General features: G+C 39.2%; 1 protein-coding gene across 1 annotated transcript; it reads right to left on the reverse strand.

The window, feature by feature from the left end:
* Positions 1–5,857: 5,857 nt before the first annotated feature.
* On the reverse strand, positions 5,858–13,005 carry RGS4 (regulator of G protein signaling 4). The gene is made up of 5 exons (XM_081223593.1): positions 12,856–13,005; positions 9,603–9,707; positions 9,232–9,293; positions 8,528–8,694; positions 5,858–8,110 (listed from the first exon to the last, which is right to left on the reverse strand). Exons 1-5 carry the CDS (start codon positions 12,897–12,899, stop codon positions 7,871–7,873), a joined length of 618 nt encoding a protein of 205 aa, XP_081079719.1. The 5' UTR covers positions 12,900–13,005; the 3' UTR covers positions 5,858–7,870.
* Between the last annotated feature and the right edge of the window lie 8,216 nt (positions 13,006–21,221).

Below are 21,221 nucleotides of genomic sequence, written 5' to 3' on the forward strand. Positions count from 1 at the left end.
GTTTTGTTTTTGGAATTTTTGAATTTCATTCTATTTATTTTTATATACAGCAAGTTCTTATTAGTTATCCATCTTATACATATTAGTGTATATATGTCAATCCCAATTTCCCAATTCATCCCACCACCACCCCACCCACCGCTTTGCCTGCTTGGTGTCAATACGTTTGTTCTCTACTTCTGTGTCTCAATTTCTGTCCTGCAAACCAGTTTGTCTGTACCATTTTTCTAGGTTCCACATATATGCAATAATATAAAATTTGTTTTTGTCTTTCTGACTTACTTCATTCTGTATGACCATCTCTAGATTCATTCATGTCTCTACAAATGACCCAATTTCATTCCTTTATATGGTTGAGTAATATTCCATTGTATATATGTATCAAATCTTCTTTATCCATTCATCTGTCACTGGGCATTTAGGTTGCTTCCATGACCTGGCTATTGTAAATAGTGCTGCAATGAACACTGGGGTGCATGTCTTTTTGAATTATGGTTTTCTCTGGGTATATACCCAGTAGTGGCATTGCTGGGTCATATGGTAATTCTATTTTTAGTTTTTTAAGGAACCTCCATACTGTTCTCCATAGTGGCTGTATCAATTTACATACCCACCAACAGTGCAAGAGGGTTCCCTTTTCTCCATACCTTCTCCAGCATTTGTTGTTTGTAGGTTTTCTGATGATGCCCATTCTGACTGGTGTGAGGTGATACCTCATTTTAGCTTTGATTTGCATTTCTCTAATAATTAGTGATGTTGAGCAACTTTTCATATGCTTCTTGGCCATCTGCATGTCTTCTTTAGAGAAATGTCTGTTTAGCTCTTCTGCCCATTTTTGGATTGGGTTGTTTTTTTTTTTAATATTGAGCTGCATGAACTGTTTATATATTTTGGAAATTAACCCTTTGTCCATTGATTCATTTGCAAATATTTTCTCCCATTCTGAGGTTTGTCTTTTCGTCTTGTTTATGGTTTCCTTTGCTGTGCAAAAGCTTTGAAGTTTCATTAGGCCCCATTTGTCTATTTTTGTTTTTATTTCCATTACTCTAAGAGGTGGATCAAAAAAGATCTTGTTGTGATTTATGTCAAAGAGTGTTCTTCCTATGTTTTCCTCTAAGAGTTTTATAGTGTCTGGTCTTACATTTAGGTCTCTAATCCATTTTGAGTTTATTTTTGTGTATGGTGTTAAGGAGTGTTCTAATTTCATTCTTTTACATGTAGCTGTCCAGTTTTCCCATCACCACTTATTGAAGAAACTGTCCTTTCTCCATTGTATATCCTTGCCTCTTTTGTCATAGATTAAGGTGCGTCATGTCATTGACCATAGGTGTGTGGGTTTACCTCTGGCCTTTCTATCCTGTTCCATTGATCTGTATTTCTGTTTTTGTGCCAGTACCATATCGTCTTGATTACTGCAGCTTTGTAATATAGTCAGAAGTCAGGGAGTCTGATTCCTCCAGCTCCGTTTTATTCCCTCAATACTGCTTTGGCTATTAGGGGTCTTTTGTGTCTCCATACAAATTTTAAGATTTTTTGTTCTAGTTCTGTGAAAAATGCCATTGATAATTTGATAGGGATTTCATTGAATCTGTAGATTGCTTTTGGTAGTTTAGTCATTTTCACAATATTGATTCTTCCAATCCAAGAACATGGTATATCTCTCTATCTGTTGGTATCATCTTTAATTTCTTTCATCAGTGTCTTATACTTTTCTGCATAAAGGTGTTTTGTCTCCCTAGGTATGTTTATTCCTAGGTGTTTTATTCTTTTTGTTGCAATGGTAAATGGGAGTGTTTCCTTAAATTCTCTTTCAGATTTTGCATCATTAGTTTATAGGAATGCAAGAGATTTCTGTGCATTAATTTTGTATCCTGCAACTTTACCAAATTCATTGATGAGCTCTAGTAGTTTTCTGGTGGCATTTTTAGGATTCTCTATGTATAGTATCATGTCATCTCCAAATAGTGTGAAGTCTGCCACTTCTTTGGTATATGATCATGGGTAAATTTCTGGACTTTCCTATATCACATTTTCCCCATCCGCAATGGAAAGATACTAAGCACATCTACTTCAGAGTTTTGTTCTAAGGGTTAAATGAGATCATGTGAAACACTCAGCATAGACTTGGCAATTAATAAGCGTTCCATAATGTAAGATGCTACTATTAAATTTTAGGTTTCTTTTGGAAACCCAGTTCTTTCTCCAGGCATTGTTTACCTCCACTGATGTGACTAAGAAGTCCCTGGCCCCAGCTCTCTTATTATCATTTTGCATACAAACTCTAGAACACTCTACTCTTTTTCTAGGTGAACCCTTCCTGAGTCATTTCACTCACATTTTCCTCTTTTCTATATTACAGAAAGGACAAAACCCAGTATTTTCTTTTCTCATGCCATATTTTTATATAACATCTAGACATCAGAGAAGCAAAGCAATACATATTACAACAACAGGCTTTGATGATGAACAATTTAGTTGGTCATCACATAGTTTAAAGGCCTCTTTAATGGCCTATATGGGAAATATAAATCTAAAAAAGAGTGGATATAGTGTATGTATAACTGATTCACTTTGCTGTACACCTGAAACTAACACAACATTGTAAATCAACTATACTTCAATAATTTTTTTTAAATTCCAAATATATGAACATACATAAAACTAAAACAATCTAATTTTAAAATATTAGGATAAAACATAGAAGAATATTAGTAAAATACCCTGATGAATTGGTCTTTGTAATCTTGGTAAGAAACTTTATCCATAAAACAAAGATTGACAGATTGTTTTAAAGAAAGTAAAACATTCTCATGTGCAAAACACATAGTAAACAGAAGCAAAAAAAAATTTCAAAAATATGGTAGACAGAAAACTAATATAATTTTCATGTAAAGTGCTTTAGCATATTAATAAAAAGAAAAAACAGACAATTTGGAAAGGATATGAACAGTAGGTAAAATGGAGATATGGCCAGTGAAAATTTATAAATATGCTCAACTTCATGACTGGTCAGGATAGCACAAGTGAAAACATTAAGATGTCATCTTTACCCCATCAGATTGGTAAACCTGAAAAGACTTATCTAAAGCTAGTAAGGATATGGGGTAATTGACATTCTTTTATACTGTTCATAAGAATGTAAATTTTTAGCACCTAAAATGTACTTACTCTTTATCTCAGTGATCCTATCCTTCTTCTGGGAATCCATCCCAGAAAATACCAATACATAAGGATAGAGTACAAGGATGTCTACTATTGATAACATATATTGTTAATATAAGTTAATTGTTAAAAATGTATTTTTATCAATTACAAGTCAGTAAAAACTTCTTGAATCAAATATGGTATATTCAAAATATGGAATGTAATGAAGCTATATTAAAAATAATTGGTAGATAGGTATACCCTTGGGAAAATGTTCATGACATTTTTTAAGTGAACAATTGAAATTACCAATACTTACATACATATACATATATGATCATGTATTTTATTCTTCCAGTTTTATTGAGATATAAATGACATACAGCACTGTTTTAAGTTTAAGGTGTACAGCATAAGGATTAATTTACATACATCATGAAATGATTACCACAATAAGTTTAGTGAATGTCCATCATCTTATACAGATACAAAATTTAAAAAAAAATTTTTCTTGTGATGAGAACTCAGGATTTACTCTCACCAACTTTCATATGTAACATACAGCAGTGTTCCTTATATTAATCATGTCGTACATTATGTCTCTGGTACTTATTTATCTTATAAAGGAAAGTTTGTACCTTTTGACCACCTTTGTCACCATACAAAAATGTTACATTATTCTAGACTATATTCCCCACACTGTACATTTCATCCCCATGACTGACTCATTACTCATTCATTTTGTAACTGGAAGTTGGTACCTCTTAATTTCCCTCACCTATTTCACTCATTTCCCCACAACCCTCTCCTCTGACAACCACCTGTTTGTTCTCTGCAACTATGGCTCTGTTTCTGTTTTGTTATGTTTGTTCATTTGCTTTGTTTTTTAGATTCTACATATAAGTGAAATTGTATTTTTCTGTCTGATGTATTTCACTTAACGTAGTACCCTCTAAGTCCATCCATGTTGTTGTAAATGCCAAGATTTCATTCTTTTTTATGGCTGAGTAACATTCCATTTTATATGTATATACCACATCTTCTTTATCCATCCATTTATTAATGGGCACTTAGGTTGCTTCCATATTTGGCTAGTGTTAATAATGCTACAATGAACATAGGGGTTCATATATATATTTGAATTAATGGGGTTTTTTTCTTTAGAAAAATACCCGTAAGTGGAATTGCTGGATTGTATGATAGTTCTATTTTTAATTCTTTGAGGAACCTCCATACTGTTTTCCACTTTGGATGCACCAATTTGCATTCCCACCAACAGTGCATGAGGGTTTCCTTTTCTCCACATCCTCACTAACACTTGTTATCTTTTTGATAATAGCCATTTTGACAGGTGAGAAGTGATATCTCATGGTTTTGATTTGCATCTCCATGATCATGAGTGATGTTGAACAGCTTTTCATGGGTCTGTTGGCCATCTGTATGTCTTCTTTGGAAAAATGTCTGTTCAGATCCTCTGCCCATTATTTAACTGGGTTTTTTTTTTTTTTTTTTTTTTTTTTTTTCCTGCGGTATGCGGGCCTCTCACTGTTGTGGCCTCTCCCGTTGCGGAGCACAGGCTGCGGACGCGCAGGCTCAGCGGCCATGGCTCACGGGCCCAGCTGCTCCGCGGTATGTGGGATCTTCCCGGACTGGGGCACGAACCCATGTCCCCTGCATCGGCAGGCGGACTCTCTACCACTGCGCCACCAGGGAAGCCCTGTTTGTTATTTTTTGATGTTGAGTTGTATGAGCTGCAACAGCACATTCTCTGTGAGAGTCTGACACACCTATAGTGTGTGAGAGACATGATAGTTTTATGCATTTTGAGGTGGAGTTGTAAGAGTTTCTTTTAAATATTTATGAAGAATTTGGATTTCTTTGTGTATTTTTCTCAGGAAATGGTCCACAGTTTTCATCAGATTCTTAAGAGGATCTGTTCCTCAAAATAGTTTAAGACACTCTGTTCCTAACACCTTGTAAACATGACAGAAGTGGGTGTCTCATGACATAATAGACATAGTACCCATGACTGTGAATGTGAATGTTCTATGACATCTTTTCTAGGGAAAAGAATTTGTAAAAGGAAAAAGGATTCTGAGAGGCTTTGGCAGGGATCTGTCTCTCAGCCATCTGTATCTCCCTTCCTCCTCCTCAGTCTCCTACTGTTCCCATCTTCTCTCAGTCAGGCAGGTAATTGGAAGTAGAAGAAGCGCTGCTCTGGAAGATGAACCCTATCCCTTGAAAACTTACTAAGGACCTGCAAGTAACCCACCAAATCTGTTCAGCAAAGTCTCCGAAGACTGCCTTGGTTCTGTGACTAAAGGCAGGCAGAGCAGTGGCAGGAACCAAAGAATATACAATATTCTTTTTCTGCTTTCTTTCCCAGAGCTGGCATGGGAGAGATAAAAATTGGGTCTGAGTCATTTTCTATAATCACTCCACACCCTGCTATTTCTCATAACATGTCTCTGTGGATGATTAATGTGTTTACAAGCAGATAGTTTTTTATGAAGCATTTATTGACCCTTATTATTAAGATGCTTGTGTTTCACTGGAAGCATCTGCTCTGAGACCTTTAAAGCACATGATGATAAAAAATAGGCATGCATATGGAAGGAGTATTCTGTCCATGGACCACAAGCAGATAAGCTCAGCATGCCAAATAGTGACGAAATAAGGGGGAAATACAATGGAAAAACACACCTGAGAAAAGTATTACATAAAATAATTTACTTCTCATTCAGAATGACTTTCCAGACCTATTGGTGAGACAGCAGTCTGTGAGTACAGATACAATCTGCAAGTCATGACAGTTCTAATAGGGCAAGACCAATAGAGTTACCACGTTTGGATCCTGGAGTTAACTAGAGACAAAGTGTGAAACTGCATATAACAGAAAGGGGCGCTGATGAGGAACTCTGGGGACATTGAAAGCAAGACTTCCAGAGAGACAAAAAGTGTACAGCTGAGGAAACCTATACATTTAATACAATGAGATTTGTATACACACACTCTGGTGTCTTCATTTTGCAGCCTAGTCTATTGGTTTAAAAGCCACAAAGGTGCCCATGCATGTAATTTATACTGGAAAAATCCTTTCAGTGTTCAGGTATGCATGTGTGTGCACTTCAAAGGCAGTAGTTTTAAAAGAATGAGAAGAAAATGACTTCCTGGCCATTCATTAATAATTCAGGTGATATCCTGCACCTCCATTTATAAAATGATACAGTAATAAAAACATTGTACAAAACATCATAAATAACATAAAGGAGACATTTTCAAGTATTTCATGTGTCTTGAGAAAAGTTCTAAACAGTAGTTCTAAAAATTGGTATCCTTTTTCCTTTTTTTTTTTTTCTTTTCTCTCTCATTTCATCTCAGAGCCTAGAAAGAAATGCCTTCAGTCTCTGTTAGTCCTGATGTTTGGGATGGAATGAACCAGATTCTACCTTCAAAAGAAAAACTTATGAGGGCTTTTCAGTTTGTGAAAACATGTTCCCCCCTTATAAAATAGAATCTCTCCCCTGATGCTGGTTTATAAGGAATAGGCAAATAGCTTAGAGCCATTATGGGGAAACAAACAACCACAGTGAACTAAGGAGCTTCATCTGATGGCTAAAGTTCTCAGGGAAAAACAAAATGAGAAGAGCACCTTAATCAAGTAAGGAAAAAAGAGTAGGGGATAAGAATATTAACCTTTAAATCCTGTGTCCTTACTCAGCCAGCATCTTATAGTAGGTAGAGCTGGCGAGGCCCTACCTAAGTTTCTTCATTCTGTTCAAGCACCTCATCTCCAACTCCATACCAATCTGGCTGCCACTATTATGCACCAAGCACCCAAGCAAGGAAGGGGAGGCCAGCAGCTTGGGGACTCAAAAGTGCTATTAGTGATAACCAGCTAAAGACAGTCCTGTGTCAGGCAGGCATAAGATTCTTTATGTTTGCTCCTTAGAATACTGTCCAACTTGGAGGCTGTTGGTGGTTAAACTGAGCATGAAATCCCTGGGATGTTTCTCCAGAAAAACTCATGGAGTTTTACAGAATCAACTTTCCACAGGTTAGCATTCATTTCTTAGCCTGCAAGGCAGCTGGTTTAGTTTGCCCTGTTCAGTTGCAGAGTGAAAGACTGGGGATCAGAACACGCATGTATGTATGTACACACACTCTAGTTATGAGCACCTAGGGTCTTTCCTGCCATTCTTGCAAAAATATATATGTATGTATATATACATACATATATACAGAATGTGTGTATGTACATATACATGTATATATACACACATACACACACATACACACACACATGCACATAAAATAGATCAACCTCATCTAAACATCTCGAGTTTGGAGAAAGTGCTGGTTAACAGAACACATGTGCCTGTGGATGTCACATGAAGTGTCCCAACCACCAACCAACCAACCTGAGGTCACACTGTTGGTAGGAGAGAAAATCCAGACCCACAAGGCCATTATTTGGATACTTGCTCACATGGCACCCTAAAAGAAATTTGGGAAAATTGGACTGGAATGAGGTCCTGCCCTGATGAACACCAAAACACCAAAACAAAATATAGTTTTTGTATGGGAGACACCCACACATAGCCAGCAACATGAACACTAGGCTACAATGTGAAGAAAGCACTGATGCTTAATACAGATCAATATTTAGCCTCAGGTTTTCCAGGCATAGAGTCTTGGCATTTCAGCCTCCACCACTGAGCAAGAATTAGGCACACTGGGGCACCAGGGAAGGACAGTCTGTAGAACTCTTGGCTCCTTTCTGTTTCTCTGACCCACAGCTGGAAAGGTTGGCCAAATCAAGATAGAATCGGGACTTGAGGAAGCGGCGGTATGAATCCTTTTCCATCAGGTTGAAAATCTTCTTCTGAGCCTCATCAAAGCAGGTTATCGTAGGCTCCAGCATGTTACGACTTGTCTCGTCCCTGGTGCAAGAGTCCAGGTTTACCTAAGGGGCAGAGTCCAACGCTTCATTAGACATTTTACCCCATAAGGATGGGAGGCTGCATGCTTTGTACTAAGTGTGCACTCTCTATACACCAGAAGTGAAAAAAAGGACATTCGGCTCCACCCTGGCACATGTGAGAGAACATAAAATGTTCAACTGCTTCAGGGTGGGTAGGGCAATAACTTCAATGATTTCTCACAAACTTGGGATATTCCTCCAAAAAAATTCATGATGGGAGATCATCTGAGTCATCTGGATGAAAGAGCTTTTTACTTAACTTATTTATGTGGGGTTGTCAAGATTGTAATAACCTGCTTCACTGTTGTACCTTTAACTCACGTCGTCTAAGGATCTATGCCATTGAATGTCTAGAAAATTTCACTAGGATGCAGACAGTTCTTTGCCATGCAGACCTACCTCTTTGGTTGCCTGGACTGAGATGAATTCATTATAGATCTTTTTGGCCTTGGGACTTAGTTTAGAGGGTGATTTGATTTTCTTGTACTCTTCACAGCTGATCCAGAAGTCAAGGTTCTCCTCACTGTATTCAGACTTCAAGAAAGCTTTGAAAGCTGCCAGTCCACCTGTGACAGAAGAAAAAGAACCACAGCTGTCATCACAGTGATTGCCCTTGTGGGCACTGTATTGCAGATAAAGCTGGGGTGCTTGAGGGAACAAGGCATCAGTTCAAACAGTGCCCTATTTCCTCCTTTTGGGAGGTCACTGGAGGTCAGATGTTTGAAGTCTCTTTCAAGAAAGTGTTATGTTTCTGAAATGCCTATGCTGCCCTCAATTGCCAAAGTGAGTTTGGGAAAGAGAAACTGAGGTTGATTCTGCAAGAAACCTCAGTATTTGGGGGTTTTCCTCTACCCTTTTTCTATGTGATGAAAGAGATGGTTTTCCACATGGATTGTGTATGAGCTTTCTATAGTATATCACAAAGCTCTAGGATATGGTAAAATTTTAAGCAGACTGATTTTCTTGAGTCTGAAATGCAGAAGAAATCCAAGGTTTTCTGTAATTCCTATGAGATCAGGCATAATATGAGATAACTTTTCTATCTAGTGTGCTTTATCTTCATCCCAGGGAGTGGAGGCTGGGGGAGAAGCTGTCATACTTACATTCATGACTAATCAGGTTTTCCAGTGATTCAGCCCATTTTTTGACTTCCTCTTGGCTCACCCTAGAGACATTACAGAGAAAGAATAACCTGAATGCTAGGATACAAAATGGGGGCAAAACATTTAAGATCCTGAATAAAACCCAGAGATTTTATTTTCCATCATTACGCTGAGACCTGTCATTGAATAAGGCCATCTTTCCACTAGATGTATGGAAATTTCAAATGCAAGCATGATCTCCATGGAAATGGAGGCCATCATGATCCAAATCTAGGTTACCTAGGGACATAACTGCCTTTTCTCCTTACAGAACATCTCTGTCATCAGATAGTTAATACGCAGTGCCTCTTTGCCAAGGCCTTTTCTCTTACCTCTGACAAATCACCACTTTGTCCCTCTTGCTGTGGGAAGAATTATGTTCACAGGAATCAGACTTCTGCAGCAGGAAACCAAGCCGATGTTTCATATCTTTTGCACTGCACAGAAGAGGGGGAAAAAAAAGAAAGAAAAAAAAAGAATAATGATACTCAGCTCTCTTTAGAAGATACCCTAATGGTACAGTTCAAAGGGCTCATCACTAGTAAAGGGGCAGGGGTAGTTTATTTATGATATAGGAGTTGAAGCTGGTATGAACTCTCAGGAAAACGAGATTCCACTTCTGCTTCTGCCTATGACTTACTGCAAAACCTGGAGCACAGCCTCCTTCATCAGTAACTGGAATTCTGACCCTTCAGTCTACCTGAGGAGCCTCTTCTGTAAACCTGTCTTTTTTTTTTTTTTTTTTTTTTGGTACCCGGGCCTCTCACTGTTGTGGCCTCTCCCATTGCGGAGCACAGGCTCCGGACGCGCAGGCTCAGCGTCCATGGCTCACGGGCCTAGCCGCTCCGCGGCATGTGGGATCTTCCTGGACCAGGGCACCAACCTGTGTCCCCTGCATTGGCAGGCGGACCCTCAACCACTGCGCCACCAAGGAAGCCCAAACCTATCATTTTGACCAAAGGAACACTTAGGTATCTTCAGCAGAAACACATTCAAAACTTGACTATTCTCTGAGTAAGTTTTAGGTATTGGAGAGCAAGCAGTCAATGGTGAAATATAGCACTTGCTTGTTGTGCGCCACCTTCTGGAGGGTAGTTGCTACTTCCATCTGCCTCACTGCTAGCAGAGCAATGGAGAAGAACCTGAGGAAGTCAAGGTTTGTTCAATTCCAGTCTGGATGTGGTGAGCAAGTCACATTATGGAGGTGTGCAGCTCCAGCAGAGAGGAGTGGAAAATGAGGGGGTAAACCCAAATGTTCAGGCTGAAACCTGAGCTCCTGCAGGTTTGCTTCTAAAGAAAGCAAGCTTTCCTGCTATTGCTACTACTTTCCTTTTTAACATCTACACTATAAGGATATTTACACTATAAAGGACACTTGAGGCTTAAAAACAATAATAAGGAGAAGCAAGCAAGAGTCATCACTGAAGCTCGTGACTGTTTAATTGGAGCAGAGCTTCCAGCTTATGGTCACTGTTTAATAGGTAGCTAGGGTACGGCAGGGCACATGACTTACTCCAAAAGGAGGACCTTTTAATAAGCTTTGAGCTCAACCTCCTCACTTTTTGTTATTTATTCTTCTGCTTGGATCTCTTTTCTTATAAAAGCTGAGACATAGTTTTAAAAGAGAAATGTTGTTTTGAAGGAAATGAAAGACTAAATGAATGATGAGTTGTTCCTGTTTAGAGGGAGGAAAATGAAGCCACAAGGACAAAAGGACATTTTAGGATGGCTACTGATATAATAATGTCTTATCTATATGCATTTCTCCAGAAAGTTTAAAATCCATTATATTCTTGTGCTGCCCCTAAAACAGTATCTTCTTTCCCTCACAAGACTGTTCTCCTTCCTCTGTTTCCCCAAGTGGTCACGGGATACAAAATCTTCCTTAAAGATAGCCAGATCTAATCATGAAGCCTGCAGTGATTCTAAGGTGATAATGTAAGTATATTGTGATTGGGTCAAAATAGAAATCATCTCATGTTCCCATATGCCAGGTCCAGCTGAGATCTGACAGTTATTGACCAACACAGAATCTTTTCATGAAGACTTGAAAGTACTCTTAGCAAGTACATTACACTTGTCCTAATAACACAATACAACCATAGACATGAAAACCAAGATGACTCCACTGACCTCTGAAGTAAGAAACCTGGATTTGATCTGCACTCTGCCACCCACCACCTACATGACCTTGAGCACTTCACGTTCCCTCTGGAGCCTCAGGCACCAATGTGAGAATGAAGGTGCTGGACAAAATGATTCACAGTTCACCAGTGAGGACAGGGAAGAGCAGTTGACCCTGTTGATATAGAGTTTACCTCCCCAGGTTAGCCTCTAAGCTCCTGGAAGGCAAAGCTCTAGAGCAATTACTCACCTGTCTCCTAAAATATTTACCAGAGCATAACCTTCTCCTGACACTCCTGTATTTTGTATGATTAATTTTATAGATGAGTTAACTGAAGCTTGGATTGATTTGCTCCATTCAGTTCAGGAAATTAATGGTGGAGGTCAGGGCCACTGTTTTCATAAGTACTCTCTGCCAGACCCTCCTGATTCATTTTAAAGTAGCCATGAAAGAATGAAAAAAAAGTCAGATTATTTTTTCATACTCCTGAATGACAGGAGGTAAACTCCTTAGGATTACACAAAAGACTGTGCTTTCTGAGATAATTCTGAATTGAAATTTAAGGTGATTTCACCTGCAAATTTAAGGTTTTCAGAGGAAAAAGAGAGGGGGTGGTACATGTACAAATTAACTTTTTACTTTATAAGATTAAGTAATGTAATATGCACTAGTTTTGTATTTTTTCAGCTAATATAAGAAAGCATTTATTTATATATTTTTTAAAAAGGCAAAGACATATGAGTAGCTGCATATCTTTAAGTTTGTTTTTTTTTAATCAAGAGACAGTACATTGACAAAATAATGTCTTTAAGATGAGATCTTCCACAGAGCCCTTAGCTGATTTGTTATGATCAATACTTCTTAACCACCAATCACACATGGCATTTCAAGAACTAGAGGGAGGGGCAGAGAGATAAGGGAGATCTAGTTTTGAAACTCTTATTTTATTGTAGCATTTGCTTATAAGGACACAGAGTGAAAGATACTGCAGCATCACACAGACAGCATAGTGCCTTTCTGGTGATGTAGCCAAACTTCATTCTGAGGTATCCTCCCCAAAACGAGATCTAGTATACAATCAGAAAGCCCAGACCCATGATTCTACGTACCTCAGTGATATTCAAATAAGAGTAACACAGGTAGAGACATTACAGACCACTGTATATAGTCCAAAAACCTCATATCACTTCTTAATTAGAACTAGCTTGGTCAGAGGATCAGAACAGTCCTCAAGACCGAGGTCATAGAAAGCAACATATGGGATGCCAAAATTTGGAGTGAACACTTCCCAAGTCACAATTTCTAACTAGTCTTGAAGGAAAGCTACGAGGCTGATGCTCTCCTCACCACATTGTTTCTAATTCCAAAGAACCAGGTTAGTAAGTAGGATATGCAAATAACTTAAAAAGTCTATCTGAAAGTATAACACTATCTGGTTTAGTGGCTGAAAATAATCTTACCTCCTCAAGCAAGAAGCCGGCAGACCTGCAAGTCCTTTGCACATCTTGTGTAGTGTGGGATTCACGTTAGGAAAGAAATGCAGCAGGAAGAGCTGTGGCTTCTGTTCTGAGCGCACTTTGCCTTTTCTCCGGTAAGGATACTGTCAGAATCCTCTGAGCTTCTCCCTCCCAAGCCTGTAGGGGTCTCATTTATAGCCCAGCCAAGACCGCCCAGCCAATCAGATGGCAGCTCTGTAATACCATCTCCTCTCAGCCTCCTTCTGCCTCTCCAGCCTCTGGAAGAGATAAGGAAGAAAGGGCTGACGCAACAATGCAAAGTGAACAGGCAGAAAAATCCTCCTGCAAAGTAGACATACAGAAAATATAAACTTGCTCAGTTCTCTACAGATGTCTGAGGTTTTGAATGTCCAGAAAAGGAAGAAATAAGTTTACAATGCTACAAAACATGGGGTTTATTCATTGTCTGTAAAAACAATGTCAAGGGAACTTGCCTCCTGGAAGGAAAGGGCCTAGCAGGAGTTCATGGGCTTACTTTGGGGCTGACTCTCAATGCACTTCCTCCTTTGGATTAGAAATATTATTTCATACATGGTCTAAAATCTGATCCTCACTGTTTCCAAAAGGGAGTGGGCAGAATCCATCGTTTCCAGGCAGGGATTTGCAGAAGTTGCTTTCTCTGTTGCCACGTTCACACAGGGATGTGCGGGAGGAATAGCTGGAACACAGACAGTTATACACCTGGCAGCACAGAAAACTAGCTGAGGCAAAATAGATTAGCTACATCTGTAATCAGCCTAACTGTGGAATACTTTTCTAGAACTCTTACTAAGAACAGGACTCATCCAAGCATTGAGAATCTCTTTGGTACATGCCTGCCTCCAGCAAAATGCTTCAGAACAGCAGCCGGGGGCTTTCCTGGTGGCACAGTGGTTGAGAGTCCACCTGCCGAAGCAGGGGACACGGGTTCGTGCCCCCATCCGGGAAGATCCCACATGCCGTGGAGCAGCTGGGCCCGTGAGTCATGGCCGGAGCCTGCACGTCCAGAGCCCGTGCTCTGCAACAGGAGAGGCCACAACAGTGAGAGGCCCGCGTACCGCAAAAAAAAAAAAAAGAAAAAAAAAGCAGCCGAAAGACAAGAGGAGGGAACAAATGAACAAATATAGACACCTGTTCTTATTTATAAGTGGAATTATATCTTACTATGCCTTTGCAATTCTAGGTATCCAAAGTAGTATTTCAAAATATTGAGAAACAGCGAGACAGGGAGAGAAGAAAAATATGTAGTTTGCTTTGCATGTTACCAGGGTCACAGTGAACCTAAGAATATCTAACCCTGCAGGTGCTTGTGAACCAACCTGGGCAATTAGTATCTTTGGTACACAATATGATGGATTGAATACTTCAAAGAATCATGCAAGTGTTTCACATCTTGTAGTCATAGCTCAAATACTCACATCAAAGTTACAGAGGGATCTTCTCCATCTAGGAAGGCTATGAGTGGAAGGAGAAAAGTAATTTCTATGTCAGAACTGAACAGCTTTCATTTTGAAAGCAGAAATGTTCTTGATCATAAGATACAGGGAACTGAGGCTTCCCTGGTGGCGCAGTGGTGGAGAGTCCACCTGCTGATGCAGGGGACGCGGGTTCGTGCCCCGGTCTGGGAAGATCCCGCATGCCGCGGAGCAGCTAGACCTGTGAGCCATGGCCACTGAGCCTGGACGTCCGGAGCCTGTGCTCCACAACGGGAGGGGCCGCAACAGTGAGAGGCCCACGTACCGCAAAAAAAAAAAAAAAAAAAAAAAAAAGATACAGGGAACTGTACTTCTATTATAAGAAGCTGAGGACTCTAAGGGTTTAGGCAAAGAAGATGAAAAATAGATGGGTTCTAGTGAGATGCAAAGGCACCCAAGAATATAGAAGGGAAGGTGGTAAAGAGCAAGGCCCCTACCACATACATGACCCTGAACATCCCTCACTGCTAGCCCCTGTCTATGGCTAGCAGAACAAGGAGATGGCCGAGAAATCTAAAAGCGTAGCGAGACCACCATCTCCAGAAGATGCATTTAAATTACAGGAAAAAATCTCTGGTCTTCTCCCATGAAGACAGAAAAAAATGTATTAGATTAGCTACTAGGCAACTTTTCTTTGAGGTATAACATAGAACAAATGAATTTCTTTGGGAAGTTGGCAGCCATCCTCAGTGGTATTGTGGAAGGGACTACCACCTAATGCAAAATGCAAGAGGCCAAGGAAGGTAGACCCAGGGAGATAAACTTGTCAGAAATGGCATCAAAGAGGAGGGACTAATTAAAAGGGAGAGATGGTCACCCAAAGATGGACCAGGGCCTTCTTTGCTTACCTGGGCATCCAAGATAGTGATCACTTAAATAATCTGATTTTGGGAACATGAATGAAGACCTGATGGGAACTTGATATCTTGGACCTAGATCAAAGAGAAGCCTGGTTTGTCATGAGTTAAATATAAATAGCTTCAACAGATGAGCTGAATGGGATTTAAGACAATCTAGACTAACACCTTAATTTTATCAAAAAGGAAACAGAGAGGGAAAGTGACTTGCCTTCTTACTAACAGAGCTGGTTTCTTGACGCTAGATTATGTGGCTTTTCTACTGCTAACCTATCACTCAATTGTCTTATCTAATGAGATAAACTATGTAAACAGAGGTATTTCTAAATTGTAAAGTGCTACGCAAATATTTTTTTGTTTACATTATACACAGTAGATAACAAAATGTAATATTAATTTTATACACTTCATTCAAGGAAAACTCACCCTGCCCAATTTTCTCTTGCTCCATAACTGCAGGAGTTGCTGCAAACCTCACGGCTCTGGTTTTCCATTAAAACTAGGTCTTTTTAACTTTATGACTAGTCCATTAATCTGTGAGAGCATTTTGTATTTATTCACTTCTTTATGATTTCTCGCTTTCTTAGGAGTTTTAATATTTTAAAGAGTGTTTGGAAAAGCTTTTCATAAATTAACTTATTTTTCATTTGGGAGGCGAGGACTGGTACATCATGATACCTTGACAATTTTCCTCCCTCTTTCTCCGACATACACAAAGCATTAAATTCTATTATTCTATGACTGTCATTTCTGGATGATTCTGGTGATGTGGAAGAGCTTTGATTTAATTTTTATTTACTCATTTATTTAAGACATATCTTTTGAGCTCCTACTCTGTGACAGGTACTGTTTGAAGAATTGCTGTTACTATGGTGAATAAGAAAACAGGGTCCACACCCTAATGGAGTTTTCATCCCAGTAGAAAGAGTCGGGAAATAAATAAGTAATTCTAGATTCACCCATGTCATGAAAAAATAGGCAAGTGATATGAAAGAAACTGGATAGCAAAGGGCTCATTTAGCCAAGGTGGCCAGGAAAGGCCTTCTTGAACAGATGATATCTGAAATGAGATTTGATGGATCAGAAAGAATGAGAGATGAGAGAAGCCTAGAAAATATATACCAAATACAGGTAAGAGCAAATGAAATGTTCTTTATATAATTGGGAAAGGGCAAAAGGGGCCAGCATGGATAGAGAATTGAGAACAAGGAGAGAATAGCATGAAGTAGAGATGGGAATGTAGAGGCCAGGTCTTGCACAGTTGTAGGTCATGGTCTGGAGGCTGGACCTTATCAACATGCCATGGAAATCTACTGAAGGGATTGAAGAAGGTGATGGGCATGATATGATCATTCTGGCTATCTGGAAGTATGGATTGAGCAGGAGCATGGAAGCAGGTTGACCAGTTAGCAGAATTAGCAGTTTGGATCCTAGCTCATGAGTTTCTACATTGCAGAATGGATATTTACTTCACAAATATTTTCTAGAATCTTTGTGCTAGACATTCTGCTAGGTCTTAGTGACCTGAACATAAATCAGAAATGGTCTGTACCTTTTAGGAACTCACACTCTCATGGGAAGGATCTTTAAATAACTGGAAAATGCTATGTTGAGTGCCATTATTATAAACTTGTTTACATAAAATTTGAGGAAAGAACAGAAGGTGCAGAATAAACGCAAGCTCTGAAATTTGGAGTGGTTTTCACAAAAGAGTCTGTTAAAGGATGAATAGAGACTTAGCAGGTGTATAAATAAGAGAAGAGCATTACAATAGAGGGCAAATAATAACAGCTTATTCTATTGGGCACTAATAGTGCAGCGCAGCATTTTAAGCACTTTATGTTAATAACTCAGTTATTTCTCATAATTCATCCTGAAATAAGGTCCTGCAATGAACCCCATCTTACAGATGAGACATAAAGAGTTTAAGTAACTTACCTGAGGTTACATATCTAAGTGGTGGTGAGAGGTGTTCAGCTCTATTATTAACCCCTATAACATTGACGGTTCTATTATTAACCCCTATACCATTGACCTCTATGTTGCCATGACCATAAAGGTTGAAAGAAAGCATATTTTTTGGAGACCATAGAGATGTCTAGTGTGATTATAGCTTTGGGGGAGAGGGAGAGTGCAATGAAGATAGATGAGTACTCTGAGACCAAAGGGTGTTTCTGGTCACCTTGAAGACCAGATTTTACCCTGTAGTGGTTGGGGGGCTAGCCAATGTATATAAGCAGATAATATTAATGTTCTAGAAGTAGCACTTGGGCAGCACTGCAGGGAAATAGATTGGACATGAGAGAAACTGGCAAAAAGTTTGAAGACTATTGCAATAGTCCAAGTGAAAGATGATAATCATAAAAAATAATACTGCACAAGATAGTTGCAAGAATCACATGAGTTAATACATATAAAAGTGTTCCTTAAACTGTAAAATGCTGAACATCTGGAAGGTATTGTTGACAAAAAGGATAAAGAAGTGCTGTTTCCTACTGGGGGAGAGTAAGCCACAGTAGAATATAAGCTGGTAAGTTTCTAATTTCCAGGTAAGTTTCTAATTTCCTCACCTTTAGCTCAGGGAGAACAAAGGAAAGCATTGCTCAAGTTCTGAGGGAATCTAATACAAGGAAATAAGCTGTTGTGGCAGGCTTCCGATTATTTGCTTCCACCAGGTTTTAGAAAGGGGCACCTCTCTCCACTAGGACGGATGTGGGCCTGGGCTCAGCCTTAGGTGGCATTCACACCATCTACAATTTCCTCTCAGCTGTTAGAAGCCTCCTTCCCCCGTATTGTATACTACAATGGCCTGGATATCATTGAGAGTTCACAGTTATTGATTTTTCAAGCTAAAAAGCAAACATACCCAGCTGGAGGATGCTGTATACCAGGAAGATGAACAGGGACTTTCCCAGTTTGTCTTATGTTTGGGAAATGTGTCCTGCTCTCTACATCCAGCTTTGTGAGCACATGCGGTAAATCAGCGCCTCTCACCCTGACACTTGACATTTAATTAACTGGAGGGGAAAATCTTTGTTTCCCCAGAAGTAAGCAAAGAACAAAAATATCTCTGTCTCAAAGATTAAATCTTTCTTAACAGAACTTAGCCCAAGATAGAAACAGTAGTTTCATAAGAGTTCACTTACCTCATGCCAGTAGAAAGAGATGACATGATGTCATGGCAGGTGCTTGAACTTTATAGTCAGGCAGACTTGGATTTTAATTCTAGCTACTCCATATACTGGAGTGGGCCTGAAAGTTGGGATAATCTTTGTGACTTCCAGCTTCTTAATGTGAAAAATGAGATAATAGTAAATTATCTAATGGCAGATGCTCAATAGTATTTGTTGAATGAATGTTGTTAAGATTATATGACACAGTGTATGCCAAAGTTATCAGGAACACTTGGGAAACCCAAAACTTATAACTTTTATTATATGGAATATATTACACAATTTTATATTGATTAGCATCATGATCATTATTTATCTCTTTAAAAATCAACCTTGGACTCCCATTTGCCCTCAAATGAAAATTTAAACTCCTTATCATGACACCCCAGTATATTCATACTTTTTCTACTTTATTCTTTATCATAATCTACCCTGCAGTCCTCCCAGACTACTGAGTATTCCCCCATATACCTGTGTATTTTCCCCACTCTGTGCCAAGGCTGACACTATGCCATCAACTTGGAATGCCCTCACAATTCCCTGCCTATCAAATTCTGCCCCCAATGTTAATCAATCACTACCTCTTTTGTACTCTCCCAGTAGAGTGCTTGAACCTGACCTCTATTTAACTCCTCCTTAAACCTGACTGTGTTACCTTTGCTAGTAAGGTTTATGTAAACATTTATGTTGAGCATCTTCTATATGTCTGAAAAGGTGCTCACTCTGGAGAAATTAATCTAACAAATACATACTGACACACTCCGTGTGGTAGGTACTCTGCTAGGCACTAGGGATAGAACCAGACCCTGTGCTCTTTGATCTTACATTCTGGCAGGCAGATGGATGACAAAAATCAAGAATATAAGCACATCAATAAAACAATTATAAATTGTAATACGTGCTTTTAAGAAAAAAAAAACAGGGATAACTTAAGAAATAACAGTGTAAGTAGTCTTACTTTATATTAGATGAAGAAGCCAAGCTTCTCTAAGGAGGTAAGATTTAAGCTAAGACTTAAAAGTTGGAAAAGGTGCTAGCTATGCAAATAATGGGGCCTCCAAGGGAGAAGGAAGCCTGTGCACATGTCCTGAGGCCAGAATTTTTTTTTTTAATTGAAGTATAGTTGATTTACAATGTTGTGTAGAAAACATTTGATGCATAGAAAAACCACAATGGCTAGAACGTAGTGAGTAGAAGCAGGAATAGCATAAGGTTAAGGAATTTAATAGGAACCCTGGTAAGGGGGCTGAAGTTTATTTCACCTATAATCAGAGGGCATAGCATGTCTCTTTTGTGACTTACATTTCAAGGTTCTCTAGCTGTTTTATGAGAAATAGACTTTAGGGAGTCAAGAGGTTGTGTAGGAAACTATGGAAATTGTCTAGATAAGGAATGGTGGAAGCTCACACCAAAGAGATGAATAAGATCCCATCCCTAACACTGAAGAGCTTGTGTTCTGGTAGTGGAGATAGTCATTAAACCATTAATTTCAGCAAAATGTCAAACACTCAAAAATAGAGATAATGGATGCTAGGAGAGCAGGAGGGAGAAAAAAGCAGGAGATCCTCACAAATGTGAAGTGAGTCTTGGAAATATGCTGAGTCTGGTGTAGCAGATGTTGTGTGTTATGAGACCCTCACTCCCACTACAATAACCTCTACACTGCCCTGGTGTTGGTCCCTCATCATCTGCATCTTAAGAGTAAAGCAAGGATCCAAACACCAGGAAAATTTTGATGATGGCTCCCAAGCATAGGAACTGCCCAGGGATGATTCCACACTGGGGTAGAGAAGTAGGTGAGATAGCCAGGAAGCAGCATATTGATTTGGATCCTGGGAAGTAGATGATGGAATAACAAGATAGGACACTGAAAAGAGGGCATGGAAACAGAATGGAGACTTGAGCAAGTCACACATACCTGAACTTTGGTGCTCCCCACCCAACCCACCAACTTCCAAAGCACTGACAGATTCGTTAAAGCCCAGCTTAAGACCTTCTCTTTCCATAAGCCTACCCTGAACATTCCAGTTAAAAGTCAACTTTTCCTTCCTGCAATTGTAATCTCTGCCAATTTAGACAATATACCACTTAGATTTATGTTTTTCAGTTGCATCATTTGAACAAACCTGTGAATTCTTTAAGTGCTTCCTGCTGCTTTTGCACAATGTTGAGCTCCTAGTAGGTTCTCAATATTAATTGGCTTGGGGAATTTGTAGCAGTGGTGGCATCACTTAAGTGGGCCTGCAACCTCCCTTGGTAGCTAATTTGAGGTGTGTCACCCTTTTTACATGCAGCTGCCTCTACAATCTCTGTTATAAAACCGTTTAATTTTTTTAATTTGTCAGACCCCATAAGTTTTATGATGCTTGTGAATTATATTTTCATTATACAAGAAGAGTTTTGGAAACTTCTGATGAAAAATGACAACAACAAAATCCATTACAATGAGAAATGATGACACCTGACAGGAGATCTGGGTTCTGTCTATCTTTGTCTGGCAAAAAAAAAAAAAAAAAAAAAAAGTTAGGTTGAATATCTAAGTTCTTTTCCTCCTCAAAGTCTTGTTTTACTTCTTCTTTATGCATAGATAGCACACTAAAATCCAGCTAACAGAAGAAAACCAAGATGATTTCAGAAGCTGACCTTAAAAACTCTGACTCCATGAGAGATGAGGGATCTCTAAGAGAGAAGAGAGCTGGGCCTTCAGAAAAGTACTGGCTTGAACAGTTCTGTACTCTGGACCCACTCTATACTTTGTATCTTCCTTAAGGTGTCTTCTTCCTTTTGTCATCAACTCTGGGTTTTGCATTTTCCTGGCTCTGATT

The sequence above is a fragment of the Mesoplodon bidens genome (genome assembly GCF_964165515.1).
Source record: "Mesoplodon bidens genome assembly, chromosome: 2".
Taxonomy (NCBI): domain Eukaryota; kingdom Metazoa; phylum Chordata; class Mammalia; order Artiodactyla; family Ziphiidae; genus Mesoplodon; species Mesoplodon bidens.

Coding starts and splice junctions, on each gene's coding strand:
- RGS4 (XM_081223593.1), bottom strand. CDS start 12,899: ATGTGCAAAGGACTTGCAGGTCTGCCGGCTTCTTGCTTGAGGAG. Junction 9,708..12,855: donor CCGGCTTCTTGCTTGAGGAG/GTAAGATTATTT, acceptor TCTTCTGTGCAG/TGCAAAAGATATGAAACATC. Junction 8,111..8,527: donor CAGTCCAGGCAACCAAAGAG/GTAGGTCTGCAT, acceptor TCTGCCCCTTAG/GTAAACCTGGACTCTTGCAC.